This window comes from Sorex fumeus, unplaced genomic scaffold (genome assembly GCF_029834395.1).
Source record: "Sorex fumeus unplaced genomic scaffold, SorFum_2.1 ptg000063l, whole genome shotgun sequence".
Taxonomy (NCBI): Eukaryota; Metazoa; Chordata; class Mammalia; order Eulipotyphla; family Soricidae; genus Sorex; species Sorex fumeus.
In genome coordinates, this window is record NW_026606120.1 from 70,248,559 (window position 1) to 70,267,478 (window position 18,920).

The 18,920-nt window shown below is 50.3% G+C and overlaps 1 protein-coding gene across 1 annotated transcript in view; it reads right to left on the reverse strand.

Annotated features, from left to right (window-relative positions):
• Window positions 1-9,778: 9,778 nt before the first annotated feature.
• ITGA3 (integrin subunit alpha 3) overlaps window positions 9,779-18,920 on the reverse strand; it is a 30,840-nt gene continuing 21,698 nt past the window's right edge. Inside the window, exons 20-25 of the mRNA XM_056127028.1 lie at window positions 18,663-18,845; window positions 18,150-18,272; window positions 17,519-17,632; window positions 16,651-16,749; window positions 11,400-11,525; window positions 9,779-10,339 (exon numbers count right to left, since the gene is read on the reverse strand). Coding sequence (XP_055983003.1) covers window positions 10,184-10,339; window positions 11,400-11,525; window positions 16,651-16,749; window positions 17,519-17,632; window positions 18,150-18,272; window positions 18,663-18,845 — 801 coding nt within the window. The 3' untranslated portion in view covers window positions 9,779-10,183. The remainder of the gene's footprint in view (window positions 10,340-11,399; window positions 11,526-16,650; window positions 16,750-17,518; window positions 17,633-18,149; window positions 18,273-18,662; window positions 18,846-18,920) is intronic.

Below are 18,920 nucleotides of genomic sequence, written 5' to 3' on the forward strand. Positions count from 1 at the left end.
GAATCTTACCACCACCACCACCCCAGCCTGCCTCTAAGATAGATGCTAATAATTTATATTACTTGCCATGAATAGTATGAGATGTCACGTGGCCACAAACGTGGCCGCATGATCCTGAAATTCTAAAATGTTTAAATATCTGGGATCCAGAGGCATCTCTGTGACATGCTACTCTCTTCCAACATTCATTTGTGAGACTCTAAATTGTGGCGGTTAATGTGCTTAAATGGTGCCCAGAGGCAGTTCTTGGGTGTGACTGCCAGGAAACTGGGAGGCAGGGAGGTGGGGGAAGATTGCCCATCCCCAACTCTATGAAGCCTGGAGTTTTCAGTCATTGGTCCTGCATACCTGGGTTTTTTAGCGGAATCATTCTCATGTGTCGGGGGCCTCAGGACAAGCCTGTGAAGGTTTGTTGTGACCATGGTGGCAATTGGGTTCTGGAGGTTTGTGGCTGCCGTGGTTCATTTCAGACAGGTGGTGGGACATACCTGCCCCCTGCGAAATGCCGCCATGAAATCAGCCTGGCACAGAGTGAGGAGGCATCTCAGTGACATGCTGCTCTCCTCTGAGATTCATTCTTTCTTCCTTCTTTCTTTCTTTCTTTCTTTCTTTCTTTCTGTCTTTCTTTCTTTCTTTTGCTTTTTGGGTCACACACAGCAATGCTCAGAGGTGGTTACTCCTGGCTCTAAACTCAGGAATCACTCCTGGTGGTACTTGGGGGACCATATGGGATGCCAAGGACTGAACCCGGGTCAGTTGCTCCAGTCCCTCCTCTGAGATTCTTTTTTTTTTTTTTTGCTTTTTGGGTCACATCTGGCAATACACAGGGGTCACTCCTGGCCCTTCAGTCAGGAATTACCCGTGGTGGTGCTCAGGAAACCATATGGGATGCTGGAAATCAAACCCGGGTCGGCCGTGTGCAAGGCAAACGCCGTACCCCTCTGAGGTTCTTTTGTGAGTCTCTGAATCATGGCATTACTGCACTTAAATACCCTACTTTTGATCTCTTTTGATATTTATTTATCTGAAGCAAGGCCCATAGATGAACTTATATAGCTGAGCCAAAGGTGGTTTGTAGGCCTAACTCCCACATACCTAACTTTTGGCTGTTTAATTTCTTGGGAAACTTGGTTCCAAGTTGTTGGGATCCAGCCAGAGGCACAGCGGCAATTTTTTTTGTTTTGTTTTGTTTTTGTTTTTTGCTTTTTGGGTCACACCCGGTAATGCACAGGGGTTACTCCTGGCTCTGCGTTCAGGAATCACCCCTGACGGTGCTCAGGGGACCATATGGGATGCTGGGAATCGAACCCGGGTTGGCCACATGCAAGGCAAACGCCCTACCAGCTGTGCTATTGCTCCAGCCCCACAGCAGCAATTTTTGGATATCAGGAATCCTGAAGGCACCATCAGGCTGCTGATGCACTTGCCCCGCAGGTACAGTTTGACCTGCTGGGTGGCACCATACCCCCAGGATGCTACTTATTTTTGTACTGGAGAGGGCGTGCTTGAGATGAATCAAGGGTCCTGCAGTGCAACAGACCCACCAGCACAGCCACTGGGAGTGTTCGGGTCACTAAGAGCTCAGGGGGCCACAGAGCACCTGTGTGGACAAAGCACACACCAGACCCCTACTTTTCCCTGGCCCCATTTACTTCTTACTGGAGACTTTCCAGTTCTTCTCCCATCTGCTTTGACTTCACTCTCCAGCCTTATCTCCTCATACTCCCCTGTTCAACACCTGCCACACTTGTTCACTGCCTAACGCCAACCTTCTACCTCCAGGTCTCTGCAAATCATCTCTCCTCTCTGGACCATTCTTTCTTCATACCTTTATCTACTGGCCCCCCAGGTCTCAGCTGCCTTGTCATTTCTTACCCCCCCTCCCCCCCCGCCGAGCCTTCTCTGACCTTTCCCAACTGGGTTATGGGCTCCCTGCAATAGCTCCCCTGACTTCTGACTCAGCTGCCTGCCCCTCTCCCCCCACTAGACTATAGGCTTCCTGGTTATGTCCATTCTACTCATTGCTCTCCTGTGCCAAGGCACTGTGTGGCTCTGAGAAGGGGGAAGAGAACGCACAGAGGAGAAAAGGTGGGCATGGGGGCATGCGATTGAGGGATCAGGACCAAACATTCGTCAGATGAGCAGTAGAGACAAGAGTTGGTGTGAGAAACACAGGTTTATTTGGGTACTGGCATTTATTGTTCCCCCTCCCCCCAAATCTTATCGTATTCTCTGGCTGGGGTTGGGGATGATGTCGGGGACAATGGGTTGGGAGGAGGAACCCAATTCTTTGACTCTCAGGCTGGAGGCAGAGGTTTGGTAATGATGGCTGCTTCTGGTAAAGTCTTTGAAATAACAAATTCAGCCTCCACGGGCCTCCTGTGACAGCCTCCGGATGCTCTGTCCTGAGTGCCTGGTGTTGTTCTCTCCTGTTGTTTCCCCGCCATGACTGACTCCTGATTTCACATTAAGAAATATGTGTATGGAAAATCTCTTTTTTTTTAATTTATTGAATCACCGTGAGATAGATCATTACAAAATTGCTCACGATTGCATTTCAGTCATACAATGTTCCAACACCCATCCTCCACCAGTGTAATTTCCTAGCACCAGTGTCCCCAGTTTCCCTCTTGCCCCTTCAAGCCACCCCCCACCCCCACCTGCTACTATGGCAGGCACCTTTCTTCTTTCTCTCTTTTTCTCTTTCTTTGTCTCATTTTAGGCATTATGGTTTGCAATACAGATGCTGAAAGGTTATTATCTACAACCTTCTACTTGCTTTCAACACTCAGTACTTGTCCAGAGTGATCATTTCCAACTAGTATTGTCAAAATGGACCCTCCTCTATCTTTACTATCCTCTACCTCCCACACCATTGACCAGCCATCGACCAGTCCTCCTGCCTGTTTTCCCTGGCCTCGGATATTAGTTTCATACTTTTTTTTAATCCCATAAATGAATGCAGTCAATCTATATCTGTCTCTCTCCTTCTGACCCATTTCACTCAGCATGATACTCTCCAAGTCTATCCACTTATAGGCAAATGAAAATACTCCTTTAACTAAGTAAAAGACCAGGCAAAGGCCAAGGGGAGTGAGAGGTTGTAAGAAGCATCGATGAGGAGAACAGAGGATGGAGCTCTAATGCTTGATCCCAGTTCTCTGCTGCCAGGACCCCCTTACCTTCACATGTAAGTTGGAGGTCGTGACTAGTCTGTTTCCTGCTGAACTGGAGTGATATGGGGATTTGGAATGAACAAAGTTCATGTGATAAGATAAATGATTCTTGGTTACAAGAATTAATCAGAACCCTTCAAGCCCGTGTTCTCCCTGAAACATGTACCTCACTTGCTTATCTCAATGTTTCTTTGCTTGTCTGTTTCCACTCTAGAGAAGCCTGTGTCCTCTCTTGAACTTGTACTTCTCCTTCCCTCTCCCCTCACATATTTCTAAAACAGATTCAATAAAAGTTTCTTTCTTAAAAACAAAACAACCCTCAAAAACAAAATTTTGGTAAATGAGGAGTGCCCCCTAATAAGAAAACCAGGCCCAACTTTTTGTTTTGGGTCACTCCCAGCAGTGCTCAGGGCTTACTCCTGGCTCTGCATTGAGGAATTACTTTTGGTGATGCTCAGGGAACCATATGGGATACTGGAGCTCGAACCTGGATTGACCACATATCAGGCAAGCGCCCTACTGGCTGTATTATCACACCAGCCCAGAAGTCATTATTCATCAATACTTAATGACCCATTAAACCAAAGTGAAAAGTTAAAAACAATATAGAAATTTCCATGGTTGTAAATATAACTTGGTTTATGTAAAATAAAAACTAGATTTGCTGGGACCAGAGACAGTACCGTGGGCAAGGTGCTTGCCTTGCATGCAGCCAACTTGATTCAATGCCCGGCCCCACTTATGGTCCCCGGAGCCCTGCCAGGAGTGATCCCTGAGTGCAGAGACTGAGTATTGCCAGGTGTGGCTGCCCCCAAAACAAACAAACCAAATCCCTAGATTTCCTAAAGCCTATGAAATTATTTTGATAATACATAATATCTTGGTTTTCTAGGTAAGTTACCCCATTTATAATGTTATTGAAATTTGATCATAACTCTAACATATTTGTGTTTTAGTAAATGAAAGATATCAGTGGTTTAGAAGAACTCTATGGATATCAAAAACACCATTTTAAGCTGATTTTAACAATTTATTCCATTTCATTCCATTTGACCACACATTTCTTTTCCTAAGTAGTTTCCTTTTTGTTTCGTTTTGTTTTGGGGCCATTCTGGCAGTGCTCAGGATTTACTTCTGGTTGTAACGCTCAAAGATCACTCCTGGTAGTGCTCAGGGGGCCATATGAGATCAAACCTTGGTTGGCCACGTTGGCAAGCACTTTACATGCTGTACTATCTCTTCAGCCTCTTAAATATTCTTTCTTATTAATTCTAAGATTCCTGCATATATATATATGTATATATACACATATATATATCCCTATATTCTGTATACCACGGCAGAACCTGGCAAGCTACCCATGGCGTATTTGATATACCAAAAACAGTGACAATAACGGGTCTCATTCCCCTAACCCTAAAAGAGCCTCCAATATGGCAGCATTGGGAAAGTCGCTGGGATGAATGGAGACGTTACTGGCCCCCGCTCGAGTAAACTGATGAACAACCGGATGACAGTGATACAGTGATAGTGATATTCTGTATAACTTTCCATCATCCCATCTCATAAACAATCAGTTTTCTTCTTCAACAATTTATAGTTGTTGTTTGGGCCACAATTCTATTCTCAGAGCTTACTCCTGACTGTGCTCTGAGATCTCTTCTGGCAAAGCTCAGAGAACCGAATGTGTAGTTGGGTGTGGCCTAAGAACCACTCCCTGCAAAAGAAATCCCCCCAAAAGGCCCAGATATTCAATGAATCTTCATCATTAAAAAATGCAGTCAAGGTTAAAGAAACTTTGGTACATTTACACAATGGAGTACTATGTAGCTGTTAGAAAAGACGAAGTCATGAAATTTACATACAAGTGGTACTACATGGAAAGTATCATGTTAAGCGAAATGAGTCAGAAAGAGCGGGATAGACACAGAAAGATTGCATTCATCTGGGGAACATAAAGCAACAAAAAGGGAGACTAACACCCAGGAATGGCTGAGATTAGTACCAGGAATTTTGCTCCATGACTCGAAGGCCAGCCACATGTGCTAGGTGAAAAGGAAGCTCAGATAGAGAAGAGAACACCAAATAAAGGATGTTGTGAGGACCCTCCCAGGGTGGGAGAAGCAAGCTAAAAGTAATCTATAGACCAAACATGATTGCCACTCAATGCCTCTCTTGCAAAACACAGTACCCAAAAGAAGAGAGAGAGAGAGAACAAGGGGGAATACCCTGCCACAGAGGCAGGGTGGAACGGGGGGTGGGGGGTGGGGGGGATGCTGGGACCCGTGGTGGTGGAGGATGAGCACTGGTGGAGGGATGGGTACTTGATCATTGTATAACTGAAACCCAAGCACAAAAATTTGTAAGTCTATAACTGTACCTCATGGTGTTTCACTAATAAAAAAATTTAAAAAAGAAAAAAAATGCAGTCAAAACAACATCAGTTATTTCTCCAGTCAGGAAACGTAAATTGATTTTTGGTCAAACAAACATAAGTTGAATATTATAATCTTATGCCCAATATTATAATTTTAAGGACATGCATGCCCTAATTTAAACTTTTAAATTAATTTTTAGTAAATATTATGCTAAATTAATTCACCCAGAGGCCAAGTGTAAGTGTGGTAGGCACACATACAGACACAGGTCTCTTTATTTTTCTCTTAAAGTTTTAATTATATAAATTTCCTCCCTTATCTATGCACACAAGCAGCGAGTCTCTCCAGGTCCTGCCCATCCAATGAAAAGGGAAATTTCCTAGTGAAGGACTTCCAAGTCCCGTAGATGCAGGTTTTCAGATTATCCCATGCAGCCCAAAAGGTTTCTTTCCTTTCCTTTTTCCTTTCTCCTTTCCTTTCTTTTTTCCTTCCCCTCATCATCCCTTTTTTTTTCTTTTGTCTTTTGTGTTTTTTGAGCTACACCTGGTGATGCTCAGGGGTTGCTACTGGCTCTGTACTTGGGAATTACTCCTGCCACAGTGGACCATATGAGATGCCAGGGATAGAATCTGCAAAGCAAACACCTAACCCCTGTACTAGTTATCTCTCCAACACCAAGAGAAAAGGTTTGGTTGTTTTTCTCAGTTTGTTTTGGGGTCATGCCCGGGGGTGCTCAGAGCTTACTCCTGGTTCTCTGCTCAGGGACACTCCTGGTGGGTTCAGGATACCATATGGAATGACGGGGATTGACCTGCTATACTATCACTCTAGCCCCAGTAGAAAGGTTTTTTTTTTTCATAGAGTCACAATTGTCTATGGTTTAATCAACTAGGAAGCTTCAGTGTACTGGTAATACTGGTAATAATGTAGTTATGGGCTGGAGCAATAGCACAGCGGTAGGGCGTTTGCCTTGGACGCAGCCAACATGGCCGATCCGAGTTTGATTCCTCCGCCCCTGTTGGAGAGCCCGGCAAGCTACCGAGAGTATCTCGCCCCCACGGCAAAGCCTGGCAAGCTATCCGTGATGTATTCGATATGCTAAACACAGTAACAAGTCTCACAATGGAGATGTTACTGGGCCTGCTTGAGCAAGTTGATGAACAACGGGAGGACAGTGACAGTGAATGTAGTTATTTAGTATGAATCCTCCATAGCTACAGCAAAATAAAGAAACAAAAAACAAGACTAAATCCAGATTCCAATAGAGTTCTTTTAAATCCTCCTACCAAGAAGACAGGTAGAGGGATCAAAATCATGTCCCAGGCCTACTTGGGTCTGGAAGTGACAGGAGAGCCTCAATAGTTAAAACCCCCAAAGAGCCAGGCCAGGGACTTACCCAGTCTTGAAGTACATTGACTATTTCTCAACTAAAACCATTTTTCTTCACTAACAACATGCTCAAGGAAGCTAGTGCCATGAAGGGAAGAAGAGGGAGAGTTTCCAAGACAAATGTGTTTTGGGAGTACCAAAAATTTCACCCATGGGTCTGCTCACCACAGGTCAAACAGCTGTCTCTGCTCCCAGTGCTGGCGTACACAGCCCCTCCTGGCAGGCTTGCCAAAATCTGTTACCAAATCCAAAATCTGGATGCATGTTACTCAAAGTCCAATATCTGAGAGGCAAGAGTCAGTGTGAGAGACCCAACAAATTCCTTCAGATGCCAGCATCCTGAGAAGATGTAGTTATGGTTTAAAAAACAAATCCCATAACTTCTAGTCTGGGGATTGGGGTTTCTAGAGGGGAATAATAGGGTGGTTGGAAAGTGGGTCGGGGGAAAAAAACCAGTCCTGTGGCAGGCAGGTGAGGTTGATTGGCTTCTGGTAAAGGCTTGGAAGTCATTTCTGCCTCCGAGAGCCTCGTGCGACAGCCTCCTGAGCTTTCTTTCCCAAGAACCTAGTGATTGTTCTCTCCCATTCCTCCATGGCCATGACCAACTCCTGTTTTCACACTGTTAATAGGCTATGTACAAAAATACTCCTTTAACTAAGAAACAGACCAAGGGGAATGAGAAGCTGTAAGAAGTGTATGCGAACAAGATGCAGTCACTAATGCTTGCTTATAGGTGCTCCAGAATGGAAAATGGCGACTTATCCTCAGGTGTGTGTGTCTGGGCTGCGGACTACTGTGTGTTCTCACCCTCATGCACACACACATACTCACAATTACATACAACACTGAAGATTGATGGGAGGGATATGAAGATACGAAGATCACACTTTTTCCTTTAGTGGGAAGCGGTTGCAAAGAAGAGGGCTGAGAGGGTATGAAGCTCCGTTCACCCCGAGCCGAACCTTGTCATATTTTTCTTCTTGCGGGGCTGGGAATGGAACCCGGGACTACACACACGAAAGGCTGACACTCAACTGCTAGAGCCACATTTAAGGCCAACCTCTGCTGAACTTTGACAATATGTGGGAATAGCTGGAAATATCTCCAGACTCAGTGAATAATGGGGACTCAGAGTTTTGGATGGGGGCTGTCTTGCTGAAGGAATAGGGCACTCCCCTTGTTCATCTGTCAAAGAAGGGGCAAACCCCAGCATGGAAAAGAAAGGAACAAGGTGTGTGTGTGGGGGGGACAGTGTGTACATGTGTGTGGCCTCCGGGAAGGCAGAGCGACACAGAGTGAGCACTGGAAGGGGAACAGTGTGGGCCTGGGGGGGTGGTGGCTCTCAGTGACACTGGACTGGAGGGACAATCTGCTTCGAGGCTTTTACTGGCAATCATTTCCAGACTTCAGTGGAGTCTGCCAAAGGGCTCAGCCTTGGGGACAGTTCACAGAAGGGCCTGTACTTAGTTTAGGATGGGCCCTGGGGAGGGCGGCCTCGCTCCAGTCCCCTAGGCCGGTACAGTGGAGGGAGCAGGGGGCCTGAAGCACTGCTGGGAGCTAAAGACTTAGCACTGAGCACTGCGGGAGCAGCTGTTCCAGACCAGGCCCTGGCATTCCTGCTGATGCTGGCAAAAAAAAAAAAAAACTGTCTTGCCAGTCTTGGGTCACTGCTTCACCTTTGGACTGATGACATGTTGCTTAGGGGTGCAGGTGGGGGTGGGAAATCACGGTGCCTGGCGGAGCTCATCTCTGCAAGGGTCTCTCCACCCTTACACCCGAACTCCCTGCACCTTTATCTAAGATGATCACTTCCTGCCCTTCTTGGAGCCTGGGCACCACAACCCTACCCTCACCTCCCTCCTCAGGGCCACCACGCTGGCCTCCAACAAGCCTTTGCGATTCTGTCCCTCTCTGAGCCTCTCCCTCCCCCGAGGTTCTGGATCGGTTCTGTTTGTAGCCATGCCTTAACGGGGGGCATCCCTGAGTTCACAGAACACTCCCCTGCCTAGAGGTTTCCACTTGTCACCTGCAACACCCTGCACCCCTCACTTTGTCTTCCTGAGGGGGCAGCTAGTCGACACAATTACTACCCACCTGCCGTGGGGCTGGGGAGGAGGCAGGCATACAAACGGGAGCTGTTTATTGGTGCCATGAGAAGCCTATATACAAAGAAGGCACGAGGAGGGGGAGGAGCTCCCCTGATACAGTACCATGGAAGGGGGCATGGGGAAGGGGCCCCGGAAGGCAAGGGTCAGCAGGGGTTCTCTGGGACCAGCCTGAACTTCTAGAATGGGCCTCGGGGTTCAGTCCATGGCAGAGGAGGCCGAGCCAGTGATAGCCACGAAGAGCCTCTTTCCACTTCCCGGCCCATGGTCAGGGGGCGCAGAGGTGGTTCGGCTGGCTGGGGCAGGAATGGGCTTCCCTCTCCCTTCTACATTCAAGCGTCGCTCCCTCTGTGATTTCGAAGGGGGCTGGGGGTGGGGCATGGGGGTGTCTCTCCGGGCCTCTGGGGGCTGGGGAGGCAGCGGTGAGAGAGAAGTGGTCTCCCCTCTTTGCAACATCTCCTCAGCCCAGCTTGGTCCCCTCTGCAGAGGACCCGTCTGTCTGTCCGTGCACAGCGTGTCCAGCAGCTGGTCCCCTGGCTCCTTCCGGCTGCACTGGGGAAGAGGCTATGCGCAGCGCGCTGTGGAAGGAAGCCTTCCTGGGGACTTTCTAGTTCATTCTGTGCGTGAGTCTGAGCATAGAAGGACGTGCAAATGTCCCCTGGGACCACCTCAGGCAGGGGCCCCCTGCACTCAGCATGGGTACTGAGTTGCAGCCGGGAGCCTGGGGGTGGGGGGTGGGGAAGCGCATGTCCCTGTCAGTAGTTTGCATCTCGAGGGCAGAGTCAGTCCAGTGACTGTGGCTCGAGGGTCCAGTGTGAACAAGGGAGGGTCACCGAGTGTTGGGGCCTTTTCCTCCTGGCTCCGGGGGAGGTCCTTGGGCTTGACTCAGGCACAGGCAGAGGCTGCAGGACATGCCTCTGTACTGTCCACACAAGCATAGTCCACGAGCAGCGGGGTCCCCGTGTCCAGGGCACGGTGTCCCCAGCACTGTGAGGTCCGGGGGAAGAAGCCCGTGGCCAGGCAGCACCAGCCACAGGCAGTGGCATCTCGTGCACCGTCGTGGGCATCGTTTACGATAAATAGAAGAAAGGGTCATGGGGGGGGGGTGGAGGCAGGGACGGGACCGAGGAGGACATCAGTAGTACGGGTCCCAGCCCTGCCAGCTGGTCACCCAGTGCTTCTTGGAGGGCAGGGTGCCTCCCGGAGGCGGGTAGCGCTCCTCCTCACGGATCCGCACCGCGTGGTACTTGGGCATGATCTGGTAGTACAGAGTCCGCTTAAAGAAGTTGCACTGGAGGTGGGGGGAGAGGAGGAAGGCAGTTAGTGGCAGGGGGACGGCGAGTCTCTCCCTGTAGGGTGTGGTTCCCTCCCCAGAGGAGGAAGGCAGAAGGCAGAGAGGAACAAGGAGGACATGGAGACGGAGAGGCAGAATGTGGATGGGATGGCTTGACCCAATGGTGATGTTGTGTGAGTGTGTGTGTGTGTGTGTTTGTGTGTGTGTGTGTTGGGGGATGTCACCCCCAGCATGCCCAGAAGGAACGTGGCGTCCCGGCAGAAGGGCTCAGGACCTGCTCCTTCCCTCAGGTGCGGACAGGGAAGGGGGTACCCTTCTGGAACTTTGCCTTGGGGCCCACAGAGATGGAGCCAAGCCTAGGCGTGGACCCTTTTCCAATCTCTACCAAGCTTGGGGACACGCGGAGGAGCTGACGACTCCCAGGCCGCGGAGGGGGCGGCACAGAGAGTGGTCGGCCCTGGCAGGGATGCTGCTGGGGACCCAGTGAGGTGCAGAGGCACCTCGTGGAAAAGGAGGAGACAGGAGAATCAGAGGCGCCCCGCAGCTGCGGGGCGGGAGGAGAGGGGCCCTGGGGGCCGCGTTACCCGGGTGGGCCGGGGGTGGGGGCTGCCCCTCAGTAGTCGTCGGTCAGCCTCTCTGTTTCTGACGGCTGGCTCTTCACCTCCGCCTTCTGCCTCTTGGCTTCATACAGGGCGCGAGTGCGGGCTCGCTTGAAGAAGCCGCACTGCGGAGGGGAGCAGGTGGGAGGGGCCGTCAGGGGCAGCCGAGGGGTGGGGCAGGGCGCCCCGGTGCTGAGCCCCAGCCGCTGCTTGGTGGTGTGGTCCTGCGGTCCCCTCTTCGGTTTGCTGCTGCCACCCCGCCCCCCCCCCCACCTCCCACCGCATCCCGGTGGGAGCACCTGGTTGAGTGAGGGAGGTGAAGCTGGGACACGGGGTGACCCTGGAAGCTGGGAAGGAAGGGGGAGGGCATGCGGGAGGGCGGGGTGAGATGGACGTGAGGAGTGGGATGGTGGGCAGGAGAAGGGGGTCCTGGTGGGGGGCGGGGCTTGGGTTCGAACCTTCCATAGCAAGATGATGATCAGCCCGAGCACCACCAGCCCGACGCTGATGGCCAGAAGCACCACCCAGAGCTCGATTTCCGGGGGCAGCTCCTCATGCAGCTCGGAGTCAATGTCCACGGAGAACTGAAGGTGGGGAGGAAGGGGTCAGCGGGCTTAGCCTGCCACTCTCTGCCAGGACCCTGTTGTTCCGTCCACTGACCTTAGGGGGCGCTCGGGGACTGAGAAAAGCCCGCCCTCTCCCATCCCATCTCAACCTAGCAAAAAGCAGCCTCATCTTTTCTGGGAGACGGCCTGGAGTCTGGGTTTCTGAACCCACACATTCAGGTTTGGGTACCAGCTCCATCCCTGAGAGCTGTGGGATCCTAAACAACCGATTGCACTTTTCCATCTCATGCTCTCTGAGACGGGACTGTTAGCAGAGTGGTCAAAAGCGTGGGTGTGGGGCTGGAGCAACAGCACAAATAAAGCATTTGCCTTGTCTCCAGCATCCCATACGGTCCCCCAAGCACCACCAGGAGTAATTCCTGAGTGCAGAGCCAGGAGTAACCCCTGAGCATAGCCAGATATTACCCAAAAGGCATGTGTGTGTGTGTGTGTACGTGTGTGTGTGTGAGAACACTAGCTGTGTGTTGCCTTGGAGAAGTTATTTAACCTCTCTGTTGTTAATCTCTGAAGTGGGAATTGTAATCAAAGAAACAAAAACCTGGAGTTGGACAAATGGGACAGCAGGTAGGACATTTGCATTGCATGCATCCGACCTGGATTTTATCTCGACATCCCATAAAGTCCCCCAAGCCTTGCCAGCAATGATCCTTGAATACAGAGTGAGGAGTATGCCCTGAGCAATTGCCAGATATGGCCCAAAGCATAAAAACAATGAAATAAAAAACCTACCTGATGGGCCAGGGAAAGCTCGATGCGCTGAGTGTAGGAAGCTCGGGTTCGATCCCTGCCACCAGTGGGAGCAACCGCTGACCCCCAAACACAGAGCCAGGAGTAGCTCCCTTCCCTGCCCAGCATCACTGGGAGTGGCAAAAAATAAACCAGAACAACAAAAGCCTACCTCCTAGATTTCTGAAGAGGATTTAATGTGTTTAATGGGACTAGACTACCGAGAGTATCTCGCCTGCATGGCAAAGCCTGGCAAGCTACCCGTGATGTACTGGATATGCCAAACACAGCAACAAGTCTCAAAATGGAGACATTACTGGTCCCACTAGAGCAAATCGATGAACAACGGGAGGACTGTGACCGTGACCATAATGGGAGTAAACTACCTTGAGCAGCGTGTGGTACAGAGTAAGCATTCCATATTTACAAAAACCAGAACAAAAACAAAGAATGCATCACATATTCTATATACTTCTTTTCCTATAGGGGAGGTATGTATGTATGTATGTATGTATGTATGTATACATACAAACACCCTACCTGCTGTACTATATATACACAAATATTTTTTAACTTTTTTTTTGCATATCATATTTTACATGTAGGGAAAAAATCCTTCGGATCAAAACTTTTTTTTGCAATACCAGGTGATGCTCAGAGACCATACTCCTGGCTCTGCATTTAGGAATCACTGCTGATGAGGCTTGGAGGACCACACAGGATGCCATGGACTAAACCCAGGTCAGCTGCATGCAAGGCAAGCATCCTATCAACGGTGCCACCTCTTTGGTTCCTCTTTTAAAATTATTTTTTTGTGCTCTCTTTAAAGAGACCACCCACTCCCTTTAGTGCTTGGGGGCCACTAGGGCCACTTCCCGTGGTAGTCAGGGGCCATTAGGGTCCTAACCTGCAGTATTGGGAGTTGGGGCAGGAGGTGGCAAGGACTGAACTCAGGGCCTTACACTTACTATTACGTGCATTGTACTGCTTAAGCCAGAGCCCTGGCCCCCATTTTGATGATTTTAAAGCTAAAGATGATTTAAAGATTCCCAGTAATTTTAATCCCTAGAAATAACTACGTTTGACATCTTGGTGAATCTCTTTTCTATATGTATGTATGCATGCACACACATATACAACATAAGCTGGTTTTAGGCCCCCCCCTGTGGTGCTGCGCAGGGGCAACCCCCAGGTCAGAGCTTAGAGGTCGGTCCCTCTGCCGCTTGGAGAACCATCGTCCTGGGGCTCTAACCTGGACCTCCTGCGCGCAAAGCATGTTCTCCAGTCCGCTAAGTCTTCTCTTGGGTCATTATCCTTTTAGCGCATATGTTAAACATCTATTTTTCTTTATTTTTGGCTTTTTGGGTTACACCCTGTGATGCTCAGAGGTTATTCCTGGCTCTGCACTCAGGAATCACTCAGGGGGCCATCTGGGATGCCGGGGATCGAACCCGGTCAGCAGTGTGCAAGGCAATCACTCTCCCCGCCGTACTATGGCTCTGGCTCCAAACATCAATCTATTTCTCCCACCTCAGTGCGCTTTTGTGACCCGCACACTCCCCTATGGCCTGCTTCCTCTAGCACTTCATTCCATCTTTCAGTGTCAGCTTATAAAGATCAACCTACTCTCTTCTGAGGACTGTGCAGCCATGGTAGGAAATGTATCATAATTTATTGAAACCCGCAGAAAGGCAGTTAGAATGATTCCAGCTTTATATCACTATAAATGAAACTTTTAAATGGCCCCATATATTTATCTCTGCATAGCTGTCCAATTAACTCCTGTAGGTGCTGGATCAAAGGAAATGGGCATTTAAAATTTTAATAGATATTGACAAATTTGTCTCCAAAAATAATCTATCAACTTATACTCTAATCAATAGCATTTTCTCCAGCCTCATCAGAACCGGATAGCATTATTCTTTTTAATATTTTCTAATCTGGCAAGAAAAAAATCTTGATGTTATTTTTATTTCTTTCCTCTTGACTCAAGTACTTTTATTTCTCCCTAGAGACACAGCCTATTTATGCTTCTCTTTATCTCTTTGTGGGGGTGGGTTGGGGCCACACACCGCAGATCAGGGGCTATTTGTGCTCAGGGGATCATCTGTGGTACCAGGGAAGGAGTGAATTGGGATCATCTGTCTTCATGCAAACAACTTCACTCCTATATTATTTCTCTGGCCTCTCCTTTTTCTCTTTACAGAAATATACCAAGATAGGTTGGTCAGATATGCTTTAAACTTTTATGATTTAAACTTTTGGGTTTTGTTTTGGAGTCAAACCTAGCAATGCTCAGGGCTCACTCCTGGCTCTGCACTCAGGAATCACTCCTGGTCGTGCTCGGGGGACCATATGGGATGCTAGGGATTGAACTCAGGTCAGCAGTGTGCAAGGCAAACGCCTCCCCCCTGTACCATCACACAGGCCCCTGTGCTATCTATCACCTTTAAAAAGACCAACACACTCTTGACCCTGTTACTTTCTTTACCATACACATTTTTCTGTATACAGATTCAACATTTCATCTAAGTGAACTAGTGGGCCAAGGAGAAAACTCAGGTGGGGGGGAGCATGTTTCGTAGCATAAGTCCTCGCCTCAGTCCCCAGCCCCCCAAACCCACAGGATATAGGCAGGAGGGGCCCAGTGGCCCCAACATAACTTTTTTTTTAATGGAAGTAAAATTCATATAGTCAATTTTCTTTCCAATTTTTCCTGTGACTTCTGAGTTTTTTCTAATTTATTTTTATTTTGGAGCCATACCCAGTGATGCTCAGTACTTACTCCTGGCTCTGTGCTCAGAGGTCATTCCCAACAGGGTTTGGGGGACCATATGGGGATGAAACCCCAGGCTGGCAAGACAAGAGTCCTTCTCGATATGCTGCCCCTTTGCCCTAACTTCCTAGTTTAAGAACATAATTCCCTTTTACCACAGAGATTATTATAATTTTCCATATTTTTCTTCTGGCATATTAGTTTTATTTAATTAATTTATTTTTTTGCTTTTTGGGTCACACCTGGCGACGCTCAGGGGTTACTCCTGGCTCATGCACTCAGGAATCACTCCTGGCAGTGCTTGGGGGACCATATGGGATGCTGGGAATTGAACCTGTGTTGCCCATGTTGGCTGCGTGCAAGGCAAACGCCCTACCGGCTGTGCTATCGCTCCAGCCCCTAGTTTTATTTTTTAATATTTGAATATTTCCTGTAACTTAAATGTATTGTTTATGGATTGAGGTAGAGTTTGTCTTCATTTTCCAAATGTGTTTTTACAATACTACCTAATAATCTAACTTTCCTCAACTCATTAAAAAAACCATCTGTCTCTGGGCTGAAGCGATAGCACAGCGGGTAGGGCGTTTGCCTTGTACGCAGCCAACATGGCCGACACAGGTTCGATTCCCAGCACCCCATATGGTCCCCTGAGCAACGCCAGGAGCAATTCCTGAGTGCATGAGCCAGGAGTAACCCCTGAGCATCGCCGGGTGTGACCCAAAAAGCAAAAAAAAAAAAATCTGTCTCATAAGTGAATTTTTATTCAGTTCCATTGGTCTTTCAGACCAATTTTAGGAAACCATTTTAGTATTTGACCTGCTCTCCAATGTCGCCTGCGATTCTCCACTGACATCCCTTTTCACACAAATACCAGGCAGGTAGTCACCCTGGTTTTTCTACACACAACTCATCAAGTCTGCTTTTGTTTTGTTTTGGAGCCACACCCAGCAAGTGCTTTACTCCTTGCTCTGCACTCAGGGATCACTCCTGGTGGGATCAGGGGACCACAGGGGGATGCAGGGATGTGGGAGATGGAACCCAGGTGAACTGTATGCAAGGCAAGTGTCCTCCACACTATACTTCTGTTCCTCAAGTTTTGGAACTTGCTTTCAATTTCCTTCCTTCTTTTTTCCCTCCTTCCCTTCCTCCACCCCTCCTTTCTTCCTCACATTCTTCCTCCCTCCCTCCCTCCCTCCCTCCCTTCCTCCCTCCCTCCTTTCCTCCTTTCTTCCTTCCTTCCTTTTTGGGCCATATGCAGTCATGCTGTGGGTTACTCCTGGCTCTGCACTCAGGAATTACTCCTAGTGATGCTCTGGGGACAATATGGGATGCCAGGGATCGAATCTGGGTGAGCCTCACACAAGGGAAATGCCCTACCTGCTGTTTTCACCTTTGTAGGTGGTGGGACATCCAGGGATGAGGCAGAGACAACCTCACAGGGCAGGGCACTGGTGGGGGTGCCTTTAAACACCTCGATTCCAGAGTTCCACAGATGCAGCTCTCAGGGCACAGAACCCAGGAGCACCGCCCTCGCCCCCCCTCGCTGAACACACACCCCAGGGGCTCGCAGCACCTACTCACCGCCACCGTCTTGTTCTCCATGGTGATGGTGCGGGTACTGGTGCGCAGGAAGAGCGTGGCTGTGCTGGCAACAGTAACTCTGTCAAAGCCTCTGTAATCCTGCAGGGAGAGTGGGGTCCAGAGCAGTCGATGAGGCCCCACTGGGCATCCCGCTGACCCCAGGCATGCCCCCCCCGCCACCCCCCCCCCCCCAATCCCATTCAGCAGCTCGGAAAGGCCTCCACACCACACACAGGCACGCGGGCTTGGTGGTTCCCTTTGTGTCCAGGTCCTTGCCCAATGGTGGGGACAGTCTACAGTATGCCCACTCACAGGCGTGGGGTTACTCTGTCCTACCATGGCCTGGGCAACAGAAACCTTCTGGCCCGCCCAAAAGACAAGATTTACAATCCTTGCCGCCGCCAGCGGGGCCAGGGGGAGAAGGCTGGCGTGTCCCGAGAGGGTGGTGAGTGGCTGAGTGACTTCTGAGGAAGTCCTGTGTGTCCTCAGGGAAAGACAGGCCATTTTCAGCCAGGAAAGTCTAAGGGAGATGCCACAGGCTGACCAGGTGTGTACCCGCAGGGATGATGCAGGGGACAGAGAGGCATGGAGGAGGGACAGCCATAAACAGGCAACACGAGGCAAGCCCTTGAGTGGTCACTTGGAGCTAGAGACAAAGGTCAGGTCATGTCCACCCACTGTCAGGCAGACTCCGAAGACCCTCACCACGGTGGCAGGTGGGTGAGTTATCTCACAGAGAATCCCATGTGTCCCTGCCACGTATGCACATGCAAGCACATGCCTGGGACACTGCCTGCCCCCTCCTCACGACTTGCCGCCCCTGCCCCTGGGGCAGGCAGCAGCAGAGACACCAGCTCCGGGCACTGACCTCGATGAAGGTGCTGTTCCACACACGTGCCTTCACAGTCACGCTGGTGACCAGCCAGGTGTCAAGAATGGGACACTCTAGCCACACGCAACGGGCGCTGTCACTGCCACATGTCTGAGAGGGCGGAAACACAGCACAAAACCTTCTGGGTCAGGGGTTACCTTCATCCTCCACTCCACCTGGATTTGCCCTAGCTGGGTTCAACCCCAAGGGGACTGGCCCCTCTCTGCCCCTCCCCCCATGCCATAGTTCTGGGCCAAGCACACACATAAATCCCAGGAACAGGGAAGCAGGAAGTGTGGTCCCTGTTCAAGGGTCCGGTCTGACCTCCGACCCTGTTCCAACGCCCCCCTCAGGCTCCTTTCACCTGGGATGCCTCCCCCTGCAGGGTCTCCATGGGCCAGGCCTGCCAATCTGCTTTCCCCGGAGGGTACCACCATCTCCTGGGTCTCCCCATCTGCATCCCAGTCCTCATGCCCCAGCCTGGCACCTGGTGCCCTGTATTCACTGCTCTTCGAGGGAATGAGCAGTGGGGTGCCCCTGGGGGCCAGCACCCACCCCGCCTCCTCCACAGGGCTCCCGGCTCCCTGCACTCCCATCTCTGAAGTCCGGCCCCACCCGGGTCGCTCACCAGTGTGGTTCCGGACTTGGCTTTCTTCACTGCAGCCAGAGTGACAGGTGTGAATGCTGGGTCCACCTCTGGGTCCAGCTCTCGCCGCCTGCGCTGTGGAGATGGTGGCCTGTCCCCGGGGGCCTGAGACAGGAAGGAGGGAGCTTTGCTGAGCAGAGGTGGGGGGAGCAGAAGAAGGGCAGAAGGCTCCCAAAGGGATATGGGAGGAGGTTGCGGACAGTAGGTTTTTTTTTCTTTTTCTTTTAAAAGAGTATTAATTGATTAATTACATTTTTTGATTTTGGGTCAGACCTGGTGATGCTCAGGAGTTAACTCTTGGCTCTGCGCTCAGAGATCACTCCTGGCAGTGCTCAGGGGAACATATGGGATGCTGGGGATTAAACTGGAGTCATCTGCATGCAAGGCAAGTGCCCTCCCTGCTGTGTTATTGCTCCAGACCACCCCCCCCCCCAGTGGGCTTCCTGCTGTGCCATAAGCAAGGGAGGAGGAAAGGGCAGATCCCGGGGTCCTTACAGGGATAGAGAGGTTCAGGGGGTTGATGAGGCCTCCAGGGGGCTCGCAGAGTGAGGTCTTGTTGCCCTGGACTCTGATCTCCGTGGGGTACAGCAGCCACTTGCCATTGGAAACTTCATAGGGCCACTCCAGCCCTAGGACCAAGGTCCCCAGGGTGGCCAGCCCTTCTGCCATCGGGCCCACCTGTGGACACAAGGGGTCCCACGGCTCTGGATGCCATCTTACTGCCCACTCCTCACATCCTGGGACCCTAGACCA